This window comes from Physcomitrium patens, chromosome 25 (assembly GCF_059467195.1).
Source record: "Physcomitrium patens ecotype Gransden chromosome 25, ASM5946719v1, whole genome shotgun sequence".
Taxonomy (NCBI): domain Eukaryota; kingdom Viridiplantae; phylum Streptophyta; class Bryopsida; order Funariales; family Funariaceae; genus Physcomitrium; species Physcomitrium patens.
In genome coordinates, this window is record NC_143434.1 from 5,785,030 (window position 1) to 5,803,150 (window position 18,121).

An 18,121-nucleotide genomic window follows, 5' to 3' on the forward strand; every position below is an offset into this window, starting at 1 on the left:
TGTATGTTAGTCCACAGCTTGACAATTTGGAGCTCAATTAAACATGTTGCAAACTTAATTAAGACTAAGTGACTGCTTTTAAATGTTACCAGATTATACTACCTTGTGATTATTGCCAATTTGGAATACTAACTCAATAGAATTATTTTTGCCAAAGTTAATAAATTGTCGGTAAAATTTATGTTAAGAGATATTCTCTGTTGTCTACAATTTTGAGGCAAATTGTATGCAACTTAATTTCAATAAAAATATAAAAGATAAAAATATGATGAAATATAATACAAATGATATGTTGTACAAATAGCTTGGACTAAACTTTGATTTAATAAAATAACAGTAATAATAAAAAAATAAAAAAAAATAGATTATTTCAGCACTATCTTGCAATACACTTACACTACTCTGCATTATTGTTTACAACTAATAATCTGAAAAGAAAAATAATTGAATAATTATTATCTTCATATAAGCATATTTATTTTTTAAAGTTATTCTCTTTTAATAGAAATTATTTTTACATAGCTTCTATTATATATGTATAACAAAAAAAATGTTATAAAAAAAATATTATTAATATTGAGTTATTTGACATATTTTACTTATTTCTAGTCACTTCTATTACCTCAAATAATATAGGTATCCATGAAATTATCTTTCTTTTAAGCAAGTGTTTTTATAAAAAAACAATAAAGTTATTGCATAAGTTGGTGTAGTCTAAGAATAATTGAATGGTACTAGCAATAAATTCTACTATATATTTTATATAAAGGTAGTTGATAGGAATTTTGAGCCATAAATGATCCATATTTAGACAAAAAAATATCCACTTAATTAATCATCGTTGAAATTTTTATAATTATTTTTGAATAATATATTTTAAATGCTATTAAATATTACACATATAACTAATACTAATAATGATGTAAATAAAAAGAATTTAATAGAAATAAATAAAAATAAGTGAATTATATAATATCTTGTGAAAAAGCCACTTAGAAGCTTTATAGATGGAAATTTGACTTTATACGTATTTGTAGGTGATTGATGGATTAAAAATTTAGCCAAAAAATTAGCTATGTGGCACACATATAGAAAATTGGCATTGCAAGTTAGTCACAAGTTACTCAAGTTAGACACATGTTGGACATCCTATGGAACATTATTAAGTAGCTTCTAAATAAATAGTATATATATAAATAAGAGTGAGGCTTTCTTCAGTCTTATCAACTTCTTTCTTGATTCTAATTTAGTTTTAAGAGTGTCCATTTTTTTAGTCATTAATAATTACTATTCTAGTTTTTTTATAATATACATAGTTTTTTATTTTATTTTTGTCATATCTTTTTTTATATAAGTCTTTCTTATTTATTTATAATCTTTAAAAAAAAAATCTTAAAACATTAAAAAAAATATACTTATAATATCAAAGATTTGTCTTTTCTTGATAAAAAGTAGATTATCCCTTTATCTTAATGAAGAGTGGATTTTTTTTTCTTGATAAAGAGTAGATTATCCCTTTTTCTTGATAAGACGTAATCATATTAGAAGTTATAAAATACCCACTTCTAAATTGATATTGTTTTTAAAATTTCTTTATTCTTAAAACTTCTCTTTTAGTAATCTTGAGTAATATTAGACATTTTCTTTTCTAATGTGTTATTATAGCAAAAATTGTTGAAAGAAAAAATGCAATGGCACAAATACTAGAGCAATTGAGATAATTAATGCTTGCAATGCATTAATTTAATAAAAAGTTATAAGATTGGTTGAAAGCAAAAATATAGAAATATTTAAATTTGTTTCAACATCTATACTAAATTATATTACTTTCTTTATAATAAAATATTATTTAAGTATTAGAGAACTAAGAATTGCATTGTCTAAGAAGTTTAACAATGCAAGTTCAAAATTTCAAGGATTTATCAATCAAGTAAAATTGGTGTTTGAGATTCTATCAAGGACACAAACTCGACGAAGATACATAAATTTATGGAATCTATGTCAAAAGAAAAGTGACAAAATAGAAGAAAATATGTATATTCAAGGAAGAACTGGAATGGCTATTGTCAAAGACTAGAAAACATAAGACTCTTGAAACTAGACTAAAAACAAGAAACGAATTGACAAGAGTGAGAAAGACCTTATTCTTAACTCTATATATATTACTTAACTAAAAACTATGTGGCGACATGCTATAGGACCTCTAATACGTGTCCAACTTACATGATACATGTCTAATTTGCAAAGCAAGTTTCCTAGGTATCCACCATATGTCCAACTTATACTACAAGTGGTCAACATATCAACACATGGCTTCCTTATTGGCCAAGTTTTCAACCTACCAATCACCTATCGACATGTATAAAGGCAAAACAGCATCTATGAAGCTTCTAGGAAGCTTTCCATAAGATATTATCATATTTATTTAATTTGATTTACTTCTACCTATTCTTATTATTTAGATAATTATCAGGGTAAATATGTATGTCCGTGACAGCTTCAACCTTAAAGTTATCCAATTTAAAATCACAAGTCAAATTTATTAAAATACTATTTTTAAATTTTACTTTATTATAATTTTTATTTTTTCTCAAAATAATGTAATCTAATATTGGATAATTTTGATGCTTTCTTAGCCAAGTTTTGATCCATATATGAAAAATATAATATTATTTGTACTACAACCAAAAATATTTATATTTTATGTTAAGACAATTGATTAATATTATTATATGTTTTACAATTCTAACAACTTATAATTAATATTAAGTAGAGTAATGTTGTGCTCATCAACCAATTTTTCTATAAATTATATCATCATGAAGTAAAAAAATTGATATTGAATTTATTTGATTTTTAGACATTAAGTCCAACAATTGACTTTGTTGAGGAATATAATAATTGGCTTTTTAAATTTCAATCTTAGAGCTGAATAAGTGAGCCTCAAAGTTTTTATAATCTAATGATAATACCAATGTCTTTTCAATACATATACTCAAAAGTTAAAGACATACATATTAACATGGTACATTTTAAATTTCTTATTAAGCAAGAAAAGATTCAACATCGTCAAAAAAGATTGTGCTTATATTATGGAGAATCTAAGCACACTAGTCAAGATTGCCTAATGAAGCGATGTAACTACAAAATAAAGAGCATAATTGTAAAAAAAATACATATCAAAAAATAAATTTATCCAGCTATTATAAAAATTATATAGCTAAAATCTTATATAATATTTAATAAAGGTTATATTTTTTCTTTAAAATATTTTTTTTTATAATAATTTTCTTTTATAATAAATTTTCGTTTAGAATCTAAAAATAATAAAACTTCTATCTTATTAGATTTAAGAACCATAATCTTTTTTAGATGAAGACTTTGTTAAAAAAACATAAAATATTTTTAGTAAAAAAACTAAACTTATGCATGTAAAAATCATTGATGGTTGTTTTTTGTCTTTTAAAGCTTTTATTTATAAAACTATTCTTATAAAAGTAAAGAAAAATAATTATGATAGTTCAATAATATTTCTTTTTAATCCAATTATTTTAGATTCATCATAATTAGAAAAATATAATATTTCTATAGATTAGATTTCTTATAATCTTGATTTTTTTATAGCATGATTAAGATTTTTGCTAACCAAGCTGAAAGTCATAAGTCTAGTTCTAAGCTAAAATAAACCTCTACTATTTAGAAGTTTATTTTAGTTCACAGTAAGTGAATCAACTATGTGAATTTAGAAGATATAGCTATTATTTAGATCCTAATCAAATCACTCTTTATTCTTCTTAAATAATCCAAGCAATCTAAATAAAATTTCATTATTAATTCATATTCATAATAATAAATTATTCTACAATTTAATACCAATTTTTTTTAATTCTTAATTTATTATTTTTATTATTTTATTTAATTAAAATTCATCCATTAATAAAAAAATCATCTAAATATAAATTATTATTTACAAATAATTTTCAGCTATACTTTAAAATTTATCTATACTTTAAAATTCATCTTTGATTAAAATCTTCATCCAACATCCATTCTTGCAAAATTTTGACTTAATTTTATTTTAACCTAACTTCATTTCAATCTAATTTAGGTTTATCTGACTATTAATTTATTTTCTAAAAATTACTTTTACTTTGAAGATGTTACCTTGATTGTTTATGCAAAAATTTGGCATATTGAAAGCATTGGAGGTATTGTTCCTCCAATATTAATCTTCTTTGGCTACAATCTATTCTTCATTGAATTATCTTTAAAATGATAGCATCATCTTCAAGCTACCGCTTTTTTATAATTCAATTCTCAACTGTACTTTGCTTCTGCTTCTAATCTTATCAAATTGCAAGTAGCAACTAGCACACTTAAGTAATGTAGATAGTTTGCAACATGAAGAACATGATTAAAGATGAGCTTTTCTAGCCCTCTTGCACCAAGACCATGACATAGATTTCTAATTCAATGTGTGAAATCAAGGACTTTAAGAATACCAAAATGAGAAAAAATTTAGGGCAAGTTGTAATGAGTTTGGTGCACTATTATATATGTAAGTTATAGTCATCAATGATGTTTGCTATAAAGTCCAATGAAGTGATGCACCTTCTTAGAATAAACACAAAGAAATTTTGAATTCAAATGTGGGCAAACTTAATGTAGATGTAGACATTGTCATGACCAAATGCAGCTTGAGTTTATTCTTTAGACACTTTAAATTGAATCCTTATTTCACATGAAGTGCTTCTTTCCATGCACACGACTCTGAAGGTGCAATGTAAGAGAAGAATTATCTTCTAAAAACAATGATGAACATAGATTGTAATATTCACCTTGAAGCATTAAAGATTGTCAATAGCTCTTATTCTACTAACAATGATTACTAGTTGAGTCCAAATCAAGTCTCACACAGTACTTCTACCTCAAGCTACAAATGAAGAGAAAAATTTCAAAAAAATTCAAAGCAAGTTTTTCCATCCCATAATCAATTGCAACTGAATTGCATAATGAACTTCATATGCACATCCATAACTCTTCAAAGTAGCAATTATGTGCTACACCTTGATTTTCACGACCACCTATTGCAACAACCTAAATCTTTTAACTACACATCTAATCACCACAAACAAGATTAAATCTCACCTTACAATGGCTGCAAATATCACTACAAGATTTATGCAGTGTGGCATTATTAAGAAGGCAAGCTTCTTTAGGAAAACATGAGATCTTTGATTGCAAGTGGATTGCAAGAAAACACAATGTTGTTCCAAATAAATTCAAATATAAAAAGATAGTCCAAAGGCTTAATACAATTTTTAGATTAATTCCTTTTTTGTGCCAAGATATATCCATCTCCTGATTCTAATCTCAAATTCAAACCTCCTCTCACTAAAATGTCTATAAACCACTTGGTACTAATTCAATCTAAGCAAAGTTTAGCTCATTGAGCTTAACTCAAGCTATAAACTTCAAAATATCAAAGTCAATAAATAAATTTAAAAAAAAAATAATAGTCAAACGAAGGAAAAACTTTGTACAGTAAATGGCATGGAATAACCCAAACCGGTCAAGAATCTCATCACTTCAAAATTCTAGTGATCCTTCCTTCCACAAATTAAAAAGAAATTAAAAAATTAAAATAAAACTCTTTTCTAACTTAAATCTGAAATCCTTCATCTTAAGCCTTTTATAATGATGTAAAGCTTAAGTATTTTTTTATATGAAATATGGCAAAGATTAAAGGTTTTTTAAAATCTTATATTTGAATATAGACTTAAATATGGCATTACATTGAATAAGCTAAAAAAATGTGAGATTACATAGTCTATTTAGTATTGATGTTAAGCTTGAACATCCACTTATATTAAGAGTAGTCAAAGATATGATATTGTATAATTCACTTGTCAATAATGTTAAGCTTGAGCATCCACTTATATTAAGAATAGTCAAAGATATGATATTATATAATTCACTTGACAATAATGTTAAGCTTGAATACTTGCTTATATCAAAGGTAGTTAAAGATGTGAAGTTGCCAATTCATTTGGTAATATTATCAAGTTATAATACCTATACAAAATAAGATTTTTTAAAGACAAAAGACTTTGTAGCAATGTTGGTAATAATGTCAAACTTTTAGAAACCTTCAAATCAAGTTTTTCTGACAAAGTCATATACTTCATTTTTTTGGTAGCATGATCAAGTTTGAGCATTTTTTAAAATCAAGTTCTAATAGTGTAGTACATTTTTAAAATTAATTTAGACATTTTTCTATAAAACTATAATTTTTCAATTATAAGACATCAAAATCTTATGTTTTTTTCAAACATCTTTGTTATGTAGCAAAGACAATACTTGGTTTTTGGATTCTTCTTTTAAGTTGTTTTAGATTGATAAGTCTAGTAAAAAAAAAAATAATAATAAATAGAATTTTTTTATCAATATAAAAAATTCATTTAATATCTTTATAAAATATTTTGTTGCAAACACAATACTATTACAACTTAAAAATCAAAGTGATAAAAAAATCAATTTTTATTTCACTAAATATGTTTTTATTTAAATTATTGTAAAATAATCCCTCTAACTATAAATCAATACAATTTAATAAAAAAATAAAAAAAAATAAAAAATAAATAAATAATAATAAATAAATAATAAATAATAAAATATCAGAAGTACATTTAAGATTCAGATGAATTTAATATCAATAAAAATAAATTAATTAAATAAAAATTTAACTTCAAATTATATATATATATATATATATATATAGATATAGATATATATATATAGATATAGATATATATATATAGATATAGATATATATATATAGATATAGATATATATATATAGATATAGATATATATATATATAAACTAGATAATATAAAAATACTATATTTGAACTCTTAAATATTTATACTTTTTTCTATTATTATTATTTTATATATTCTATTTATATAAAATTTAAATAAATTATATTTTTTTGATAATCCATAAATTTTTTCAATATTTAAGTATACTTTTACTTTATTTTAATTTTAACAATACTTATATTTATTTTTTATAATTAATTATGAATTTATATAATACCATCTTTACATATTTTTATCAATGATTGATAAATAAATATACCTAATATAAATTCTACATCTTATTTCAATATATATATATATATATATATATATATTAATGGTCCATAAGGACAATTTTCTTTTTTTAACATGCCTTGTGGACATACATTATTACAAAAGAAAGAACATATGTTTAAAAATATATTCTTTTCCTCAACTTTCAAATTATCAAAGCTTACTCTTAAAATATTTTAAGCCTAATAGTCACTATTATTTTCATCTCTATCTAACTTTCTTTCTTTTTTAACCTTTGCAAAGCTTACTTCCAACACATCAATTTCATTTTCTATATTAAAAATGTATCCACAACTTTTAAACTCAATTGTAGGTCATTTCAAGCTTTTACAATTTTTTTCTAATCTCAAAAAGTTCAAGTCAAATCTTGAACTTGCCTTAATAAAGTATTAGAAAAATCACCCTTTATAAAGAACCAATCTCATGTTTCTTAAAACTTAAGAAAATCATCTTTTGCAAAAAACCAATCTTGTATTTATTAAAGTTTTAGAAACTCATCCTTTGCAAAGAACTAATCTTGTGTTTGTTGAATTTTCAGAAAATTACCCTTTGCAAAGGCCCAATCTCATGTTATTTTTATTTAAGCATACTAATATTCTATACAATTATAAGACTCACGTAATGGAAACAAAGCACTAGAAATTTATTTCAAACTTTTAATTTAGTTAGTAAAACTTGTAGCATATCAACAATACCTCCACATTATTTTCAATAGTTTTGTTTCATGCATGGAATGTAGTCCATCTCATTTCATTCTTTGTCACCGAGTCTTCATGCTTGGTTTCAGATGAACGTCTTTCACCATCCAAAATTGGATGAAGGATGAATGAACATATACTAAAGAATAATCGAACGAAAAAGGAGGGGAACAGATGAACGAAAACTTCGAGAACCAGCAGCACGGAGCTGTTTCAGACGTTCCCGAACTTGAGACCAGCATTTGGAGATTAGGGTTTTGCGGGCAGCGTTATGGTTCATTGCCATTAGGTTGCTGTCAAAGGAGGAAGCAGGGGACGTGGTGTTGGGTTGTTAGTTTCCTCTGCTTCTGTGGCCGTCGTAGAGAGCACTAAGCCGAGGGAGAGAGAGAGAGAGAGGTTTTGTACAAAATTTTCAGCTTTCGCTGATTCTTGTGGCTTGTTCAGTGGAGAGGTTTGCCAGGTTTGTGTTGAGGTTTTTGTTTTTCGGTACTGATGGCGGTGCACGAGGGGCAGTTGGAAGCGACCGAGCAGAATGGAGGCAATCAGCAGAGGGGAGCAGAGGAAGAAGAGGAGGATATTGAAGAGTATGTGCCGGTGAAGAAGCGACGTCTCATGGCAGCCCAGCAACTGCTCAACAAGAAAGCGGTGAAGGGTGCTAATGGTGCCAATATGACATCCACGTTGGATGAACAAGAGGGGCTGAAATCATCAGAGATCAAGCCCAGTCTGCTTGTGAAATCGTCGCAGCTGAAGAAGGATGCGCCAGAAATTAGTGTGACGGAGGCGTTGGTAATGCAGGAGAAGGAGATGATTGAGAGGCTGTCGGAGAAAAAGCACCTAGTGCCCGTGAGAGAGCTTGCCAAGGGTATCTCGTACACCGAGCCCATGCAAACAGGGTGGAAGCCACCCCTAGCTATCCGAAATCTAAGTGAGAAGGATTGTAAAGACATTAGACGCCAGTGGCATATTTTAGTTGAAGGCGATGAAATTCCCCCGCCAATTAAGAATTTCAAGGACATGCGTTTTCCAGACCCAATTTTGAAGAAACTGAAGGCAAAGGGTATCACACGGCCAACGCCAATTCAGGTGCAAGGGCTTCCTGTCATTTTGTCTGGAAGGGACATGATAGGTATTGCGTTCACGGGTTCTGGAAAAACCTTGGTCTTTGTTTTGCCCTTAATTATGCTTGCATTGCAAGAAGAGGTACGAATGCCCTTGATCGGTGGGGAGGGCCCTTTCGGCTTAGTGGTTTGTCCCTCTCGAGAGCTTGCACGCCAAACCTATGACGTGGTGGAGGAGTTTACGGCCGTGCTTAGCGAAAAGGGATATCCGCAGCTACGCTCCATGCTTTGCATTGGTGGTATTGATATGAGGTCGCAGCTAGAGGTTGTGAAACATGGGGTGCATATCGTGGTTGCAACGCCAGGTCGGTTGAAAGATATGCTGGCTAAGAAGAAAATGAATCTTGATAATTGTAAGTATCTTACGTTGGATGAGGCAGACAGGCTTGTCGATTTGGGTTTTGAAGAGGATATTAGGGAGGTTTTTGACCACTTTAGGGGACAGAGGCAAACACTGCTATTTTCTGCGACTATGCCAAAGAAAATTCAGAACTTTGCTAAGAGCGCATTAGTGAAGCCTGTGGTTGTCAACGTGGGTCGAGCGGGAGCAGCGAATTTGGATGTGATTCAGGAAGTTGAGTATGTGAAGCAGGAAGCGAAGATAGTGTATTTGCTGGAATGTCTCCAGAAGACACCACCTCCTGTGCTCATTTTTTGCGAGAATAAAGCTGATGTAGATGACATACACGAGTATTTACTCTTGAAGGGTGTTGAGGCTGTAGCAATCCATGGAGGCAAGGATCAGGAGGAGCGAGAATTTGCAATTGCCTCTTTTAAGGCGGGTAAGAAGGATGTTCTCGTAGCAACGGACGTTGCGTCCAAGGGACTTGATTTTCCGGACATACAGCATGTTATCAACTATGATATGCCTGCAGAAATTGAGAACTATGTTCATAGGATTGGGCGTACAGGAAGATGTGGGAAAACTGGTATCGCCACTTCTTTCATCAACAAGAACCAGAGTGAGACGATTCTTTTGGATCTGAAACACTTGCTGAAGGAGGCTAAGCAAAGGATACCTCCTGTGCTAGCAACCCTAGACGACCCAATGGAGGAGGCTGAGGAGCTTGCTAAAGCTAGCGGAGTTAAAGGTTGTGCGTACTGTGGAGGATTGGGCCATCGTATTAGTGAGTGCCCAAAGCTGGAGCACCAGAAGAGCCAAGCGATTGCTGGCACCAGACGAGACTACTTCGGATCTGGGGGTTACGGTGGAGAGATCTAGTCTGCGTGGCACGATTTCTTTTGATTTTACTCTTTGTCGTTGAATGTTTTTGTTCTTCATATCACTTTTTGAATTACGAGATTATAGAAAATTTAGTCGTCAGGTCGGTTGAAGTGAAAAATGACGAGCTTGGCTTTAAAATAGCTTGAAGTTATTTTTTGAAATTACGGGCCGAGATGCAGTTTGCAATTATCGACCAACATCACAAGCACCCACAACCTGACGTTGTAAAATACCTGTAGTAGCACTCGACGATTTGGAGTTATGTTTCCTCGAGGTCCTAGGTATAGCTTTTGTACAAATCTACTGTATCTAATAAAGAGTTCTCTACAGTGTTACCCACAAGCATCTGTATGACGTAATGGCTACTCTCGGTAAATAATAGATGATTATCCAAGTGTCAAATAACTTCTGACCTTGTATTGATTGTCTTCCATCTACATGCATTCAGCTCTCACACAATCGTTTGATGGCTCACGTAGAATCTGATATACGATGGTTGTGTGTGTCCTGATTTGTAGGAAACTGATTTTGTAAATCGACTAAACGGTGGCTGTATGTAAAAGCACTTCTTCATGTTGTGAAGGTGCTTCTGTTGCAATCAAAGTATTTCGCATTAGCTCGTTCGCATCAAACGACACAGAAAGAATGATCCCTCTCGAAAGAAAACCTCCGTATACTTGCACTAGAAGCTCAACTGCCTACCTTGGTCTGTAGCCCGAATTATGCTTGATCTATTTGCGGTGACCAATGTGGTACGTCCCTGCACCAAAAACATCAAATGTTAAAACTATAACCTACAATATCAGGTGTGTATTCCATGGGACCACATTTGTTCATACATACATAGACTTGTAGAATTGTTGTCTTTATTAATCTTTCCTAGATGTAACTATTTCTATCCTAACATAAAACAATTGAAGGTTGTGTTTAAAACAATACAGTATTTTAAGTCTGCCATAACTATCTAGGAATGGACAACAATCACCCGAAACTATTTAGGCACAAAACATTCAAATCCTAAACCACCTCCAAACTAAATCTACCTTCATACTAAGTAATTTTTGGAATCTCCCTCAACAACCTCAAAGACATGAAGTTCTTGTAGGTTTCTTTAATCAAAAAAATACTTCTAGACTATTTGGAAACAAAAAAAAATTGTAATTTTTAAACAATAATCTTGACCAAAAATTAAAAAACAATCTTCTTATTTTTGAAGCATGTTAGAAGAAAACTCCAACACCAATACACAAGAGGTAATAAAAAATAAAATAGAACTCTTGAAAAAATCTTAAACAAACTTAGATTAGAGACCATAAGTTAGGAGTAAGAGATGCAAAATTGTACTTGAAATAAAATTACACTCCTCCTAAGCTAAGCTTACTCTAGTCTAAATAGTGGTATATCTTAAGCCTTATAATATATTCTATTCTCTAAATTAGCAAAAGAGTATACACCGGTATGTTAAAAATGAAAAAATGGCAAACATATATAAATGACATTTTTAACTTGTTGCTTGTTTAAACTATTTAAAAACTTGGTAGCTTACAATATGAAGTTTATTTTTAAAATGACCTTAGTGCATACATATTACACATTTAAAAGATATATATAATAATATATTTTATAATTTGATAAGAATACTCGGATTTTTAGATATTAAAAATATGAAGTCTAAATTAAAGACTTAATAGAATAGGTTTGTTATTACACCAAATATTTTTCATTTTTTTAATATCAATTTACTTTTTTTAAAAGAAGAATATAATATTGTAATAATAAGGAGGTTGCTAAATAATTGTGTTCTTACTAACACTACTTGATTTTATAGTTATTATAGTACCATGGTAATATATATATATATATATATATATATAATATTTTTAATTAATTAAAAGATACTCATTTGCAAAAAAAATACTAAAATAAAATATAAATATTAAAATAAAATATAATTATTAACTAGGTTAAAACAAAGTATTGCATCTAAATTTCCATAAATTTCTAAAACTTAAAATATTGTAACTTATTTTTTAAAATATATTCAAATTTTTAAGATTATTTAAAATAAAAATTTAATGATTATAAGACAAGATTAGTAAAATAAAGAATGTCGAATCTTTTTGAAATATATTTTAAATTTAAATTAGTTAAAATTAAAAGTGCAAAAAAAACATCTTAATAAGCCAAAATCTCTTGGTAGTAAATCATTTAAACTTTAATAAGTACCACATTTTTAAGAAATGTTGTTGTAATCAAAGTTTTAGCTACAAAAATTTAAATTATGATATTCTAAAAGTTATTAATAAAAAAGAATTATATCTTGTGATTCTATCTTTTAAATTATATTAATAACCATTCAAGGTGTAAAAATAAAATAAAATAAAATATTATTAGTTTTAGTAATATTTTAATATAGTTTCATCTAATTAGATTACACATGCCTAGGCATAATTTAAAAAATTACAGAGTTTGCTTTTTAATTTAGCCTTAGGTATTATAGCATAAGATATTTTTTAAACACTATATATATATATATATATATATATATAAAAGGTTTAAAAGAATTAAATGCTTTAAGTATAAAAAAATAAAATTTCAGAACCTTTTTAATGTAATAGTTAACAAAAAAAAAACAAAAAACAAAAAAACAAACAAAATAAATAAATAAATAAACTGATATTGTTATAAAACAACTGAACCAAGATTGTAGATGTAAGATATCTACGACTTATACTATAATCAATTGTAGCAAAACTTCTTTAAAATTGGAACAATAATTTTACTATATATATATATATATATATATATAATTGTAATATTTTTTGTACTATTGAAATGAGTAGCATTCTAATTAGGCATGAAATTTAAATAATTTTGATGATGATGATGATGATATATATATATATATATATATATATATATGCAAACACACAACTTGTACTTAGAATATGGTTATGAATTTTTTTAACTGGTGAAATATTTAAGATATTTGTTCAAAGATTCATATAATCTAATATTTTCCATCGAAAGGGGAAAAAATAATAATAAAAATAAAAAAATTCATACAATGTGCAACTTTTAAAAAATTCTAAAATTCTAATCTTTATATATATGTATATATATATATATATATATATATATACAAACACACACACACATATATATATGTAAACAATGTGTGTGTGTGTTTGTTTGTTTGTTTGTCTTTTTTCTCATCCTATAGCTATTGTGAGAATATATATATATATATATATATATATATAGTGGAATGCTAAATAGACCCAAGTTTTTACTAAATTAATTTCTCCATTACTGGATCCAAAAACAATGAAAACCAGCCACATTCATCATAATTACCATATTCTTCATTATGGATAGGCTGATTTAGAAAAAATCTGGGTCTATTTAACATTCTCCTCTCTCTCTCTCTATATATATATACTTATTTTTTGGTGACATGAATGCAATCAATATGTTGTAAGTGGATATCTGAGATGCATCAAGAGGCAGTAGAAGAAATCAGAATGGGAAGAGTAAGAAAAAAAAAAAAAAAAAAAAAAAGACTAAACAATAGAATGCTGCAAACAAGGTAAGCATGACACATGGATATCACAAATTTATCCTTCAGAAAAAGAAAAAAGACAAAGTATCTTAGAAGAAGCAGTCAAACACGATCAGCTTTAGAATCATCAATAAATAAATAAAATATACAAAAAAATAAACAAAAACAAAAGAGAAGTATTAGTTTGATAAATATATTTCCTCCCTATTGTAGAATTCCTTTGCTGTTGTTGTCACGTTTGGAGAGATTCCGCCCAAGGAAAGGTCGCCTACTGGAAGACGACGTCCGCCGAAAGGCTCCGTCGCCGCGCTCGCGAGCCGCTGCGCGAGGGCCCCGTGACCATCGAGCCCGTTGCTGGTCGCGAGGCCAAGTGGAGCAACCACCCTTCGTCCGTGGATCCATTGCCGCGCCGCAGATTGCTCTCATCCTTCCACACAGATGCGTTCCTTCACTGTTCTTCAATCCCTGTCCTATGGGATAACAATTTTTCTCACTTTCCGCACCTTGTCGTTTTCCGATTATGGGTTCGCATTGCATGGAGGTTTCGCTCTTGAGTTCTGGACGGTTGGAGTGATCGAGGTTTGATGGGTAGTGATTGTGTTTGTTGTGGCAGGGAGTAGATTTGAGGTGCTGAGTTTGGTGGTGGTGGTGGTAGTGGTGGTGGTTGGGCCGTGATGCGGTGAAGTTGGTCAGTGAGAAAGTGGGTTGGGAGTTGCCGGAATGGCCAATGTGTGGTGCGTGCAGAATGGGGTGCAGGGATTGCGAAGTTATTGTGGGTATGGGAAAGTGGGCGCTATCGTCGTGGGCAAGAGCCAATCCTTGTTGGGAGCTCGGAGGAACAGGGGATTTTGCAAGTTAGGGCTTCGGATTGCGTGTACAGCGCGTCCGGCAGATATGGAGGCTGGGAATGTGGAGTGGCTTGATATTCCCAAACAGGGTGGAGTAGGTGGTGACGAGGAAACTACCCGCGATCGAAAGGAGCAGGAGAATCTCCAGAAGCAAGGGGTGCAGATTGCAGCTTCGAAGGGCAGTGGTGTTCTTGATTTGCCTGCGCAGAGTGATGTCGATCAGCGGCGCCGCGAGCAACAATTTGCTAGTATACTACAGGTGCGGATCTTGACCATCGGTTGTTTCCCCCTTTTCACAAGCATGGGAAATTTCTAGGATGCTCTAATGCTGCATCAGTTCGATATGACTACACCGTGAGTATTATGCTTTGTGAGTTGAGTATTCTGCGACGTTGAAGACGGTTATGGTATTGCAGGTGCCGAGAGAGGAAAGGGATAGGGTTCAAAAAATAGAAGTATTAACTCGAGCAGCAGCTGCATTAGCTGCTGTAGACGCCTTGTTGGCTAGTAATCCAGCAAGGAAGGCTCCACCTAAACCTGAAGTTCCAGCCCCTCGCTCGAGTAGTTCCCCTCAATGGGTGACTACTTCCACCGTGGCGGTGAAACTGCCTGCCCTTCAACAGAGACCTCTCTCTTCAGGTATCAGCTCAAACCATGTAGCGAATGTAGCGCCAACTTCCCACTAAGAAATTTAAGCATTTTTTTCATGAAATCCTCACCTAATGTTCGTAAGAGTCAGTTAGTCCCCATCTCGTAATGTACTTCATATTTTTAAAGAAAATGGGTCTCCAGTTGGTATACACAACCTAAACGCAATTCTATCACGACTATTATCTTAACTTGAAGCAATCATAGAGATTTGGGATTGCTCACTAGCTCCTAAGGTGCTTGAGACTGCTGGGAAATGTAACGGTCAGAGGGTCTGTATGGACGTTAAAGATTAGTAGTTTTTACAAGCGCGGATGAACTCCTATCGGCGTGTAGTTGGAAATTTTTTCATACGGACTAGCCATTTATCTGCATGTTTGTATGTGAGATTAGGAGTATTGAATTTTGGTCAAATTTGAGGGAAACAGAGGTAGCCATGCTAATGATGTGAATATAATTTTTTTTGTGCGAAGACGATCTGTCAGAGATTACGTCGGGAACTGGATCCACTCTTGGAGCAGCAGCAACACCAGGGCCAGACTTCTGGACATGGGTACCTCCCCCAGACACCCGAAAACCGGAGGATGTACTCCCTCCAAAGATGAATATGCGAGCGGATTTGCCGAAGTCCATGCCCAAATTCACGGAGAAGGAGAGAACTCCTGAGGAGAATCTTGACCTTCCTCTGCAGAGAGAGGTCCAGGATCTGCCAAAAGAGCTCCCATTGGTGTTCCAGAGCAGATCTGTGCCATCGCTGCCTCCGCTTCAGTCCCTGCTGGAGGTTGAGAAGGAAAAGACGGGAGAGCAGCAGGTGACTCACGAGGCTCTCAATGAGGCTTCACTGCAAATACCAGAATCGGTAACAGAGACTGTCTCTGCAATGAAACAGGGAATGCAGACGGCAGGACAGGACGCAAGCGATACAAGTGGTGTACACGAAGATGGTTCACGCTGGTGGAAAGAAACGGGCGTGGAGAATCGTGCCAATGGCGTCACTTGCACGTGGACAGTCATGAGAGGCGTAAGTGCCGATGGGAGTGTGGAATGGGAAGAGAAGTTTTGGGAAGCCGCTGATGCTTACGACTTTAAGGAGCTCGGAGCAGAGAAATCAGGGCGTGACGCAAGTGGGGGTGTATGGCGCGAGTTTTGGCAAGAATCCATGTGGCAGGTAGGTCCTGGTCAGGAAATTATTTCTACTTGTACAGTGTAAGCAGTGAGAGCTTTGCTGATTAGGGCACTTTTTGTATCTGCGATAGGATGCAACGACGGGGCTTATGCACATCCAAAAGAGCGCTGACAAGTGGGCGAAGGACGGACATGGAGGGCAATGGCATGAGAAGTGGATGGAGAAATACGACGCTTCAGGGCGTGCTGAGAAGTGGGCGGACAAGTGGAGCCAAATTGACTTGACTACGCCTCTGGAGCCTGGCCATGCTCATGTTTGGCACGAAAGGTAAACAAGCCAAAATGTCTAAATAGTTCCACTTGGTGCAGCAATGAATGGTCGCAGAGTTTCTGACGGAGCCGTGTGCAGGTGGGGTGAAGAGTATGATGGACAAGGTGGTAGTATGAAGTACACAGACAAGTGGGCCGAACGGTTAGAATCTGGTGGCGGATGGACGAAGTGGGGAGATAAATGGGACGAGCGCTTTGATCAGAATGGTCACGGCGTGAAGCAAGGTGAGACGTGGTGGGAGGGATTGCATGGTGAGCGCTGGAACAGGACGTGGGGTGAGGGACACAATGGCTCTGGTTGGGTGCACAAGTATGGGCAGAGCAGCAGTGGGGAGCATTGGGATACGCACAGTCAGGAAGAGACTTTTTATGATCGGTACCCGCACTTCGGATTCCGTGAATGCTTTGAGAACTCCAGAGAGCTGCGGAGGGTGGGTAAGAAGAGAAGAAGACACTTGTAGAGCCTCCTTGGCATCAGAAAAGTTTTCTTGCTGTTGTAAGCAGTCTGTTCTGATGGATTTAAATGTTATACTAAAACTTGATGAGAAATTGTTCTAGCACGAACACCAAGAACTACACGAAGCGATGATAAGGATTTAATGTCAACCTTCAAGTTTAGAATTTGGTACCGTTAGTTGCGAATATAAAAGGGTTTTTATCCCAACATTCGCTTACTGAGAATTACTTACTGATAGGCCTCCCAACTGAGGGATGGGTATAATTGAAAATGTTGGATATATGAGTCATTAGAGTAACACATTCCTGATACTTCAAATTTGGTGAAAGTGATTGTGTGGCTATCTCAATAAAGACCAATTTGTAGTGTTGCACATGGTATCTATTACAATGGACTATTAAAACAAGGATTAATTTCCAGTTTGAGAATCTCACCTAAAACTTTGCTACAACACGTAACCGTTTTGCAAACTAAACGGCATACATTCTGCCATGAATATAATTTAAGAGATCACTTAATATTCTTTTATAATTTGATTCATCTCAACCTCTTAGCAGACTGACAAAGAAACTGAAAAAGGATAGACACAAATTGCATTATTTTTTGAACTCTATTACATGACGTTGCCACTTCCACAAGTATATTATAAATGTAAGTGGTTCCACAAGTATATGATAAATTTAAGTGGACTTCAAAAGTGGAGTGCATTATGTGTTTATTGTGGGGCCTAATCACTTACCCCGCTAGTTTTAATGCAGCTCGTTCAATCCTATGCCACACCTAATTTCGTTTCATCGCAAATGTATTATTTTAGTCAATCATTGTTCCTAAGATAATAACAAACATCATGTGATAGTCAATTCTCTTGTCAATTACATTTAATATAAAATAAAATTTTAATTTCTAAAAAAGGAGGTGAAAAGTGATAGGAATTAATGATAGAATACAAAA

The 18,121-nt window shown here is 32.3% G+C and overlaps 2 protein-coding genes across 2 annotated transcripts; both read left to right on the plus strand.

The window, feature by feature from the left end:
• The first annotated feature begins 8,087 nt into the window (after positions 1-8,087).
• Positions 8,088-10,542, plus strand: LOC112277492 (DEAD-box ATP-dependent RNA helicase 35). The gene has a single exon (XM_024509909.3). It carries the CDS (start codon positions 8,347-8,349, stop codon positions 10,195-10,197), a length of 1,851 nt encoding a protein of 616 aa, XP_024365677.1. The 5' UTR covers positions 8,088-8,346; the 3' UTR covers positions 10,198-10,542.
• A 3,633-nt stretch (positions 10,543-14,175) lies between these two features.
• Positions 14,176-17,543, plus strand: LOC112277332 (protein LIKE EARLY STARVATION, chloroplastic). The gene is made up of 5 exons (XM_024509500.3): positions 14,176-14,869; positions 15,027-15,249; positions 15,732-16,426; positions 16,515-16,711; positions 16,793-17,543. The coding sequence occupies exons 1-5, from the start codon at positions 14,483-14,485 to the stop codon at positions 17,172-17,174; spliced, it is 1,884 nt and encodes a 627-aa protein (XP_024365268.1). The 5' UTR covers positions 14,176-14,482; the 3' UTR covers positions 17,175-17,543.
• The last annotated feature ends 578 nt before the right edge of the window (positions 17,544-18,121 follow it).

Excerpts from the sequence above, each read along its gene's own strand:
- LOC112277492 (XM_024509909.3), top strand. The coding sequence starts at position 8,347 with ATGGCGGTGCACGAGGGGCAGTTGGAAGCGACCGAGCAGAATGGAGGC.
- LOC112277332 (XM_024509500.3), top strand. The coding sequence starts at position 14,483 with ATGGCCAATGTGTGGTGCGTGCAGAATGGGGTGCAGGGATTGCGAAGT. Across the intron at positions 15,250-15,731 it reads ACAGAGACCTCTCTCTTCAG|ACGATCTGTCAGAGATTACG; the intron begins GTATCAGCTCAA and ends TTTTGTGCGAAG. Across the intron at positions 16,427-16,514 it reads GGCAAGAATCCATGTGGCAG|GATGCAACGACGGGGCTTAT; the intron begins GTAGGTCCTGGT and ends TATCTGCGATAG.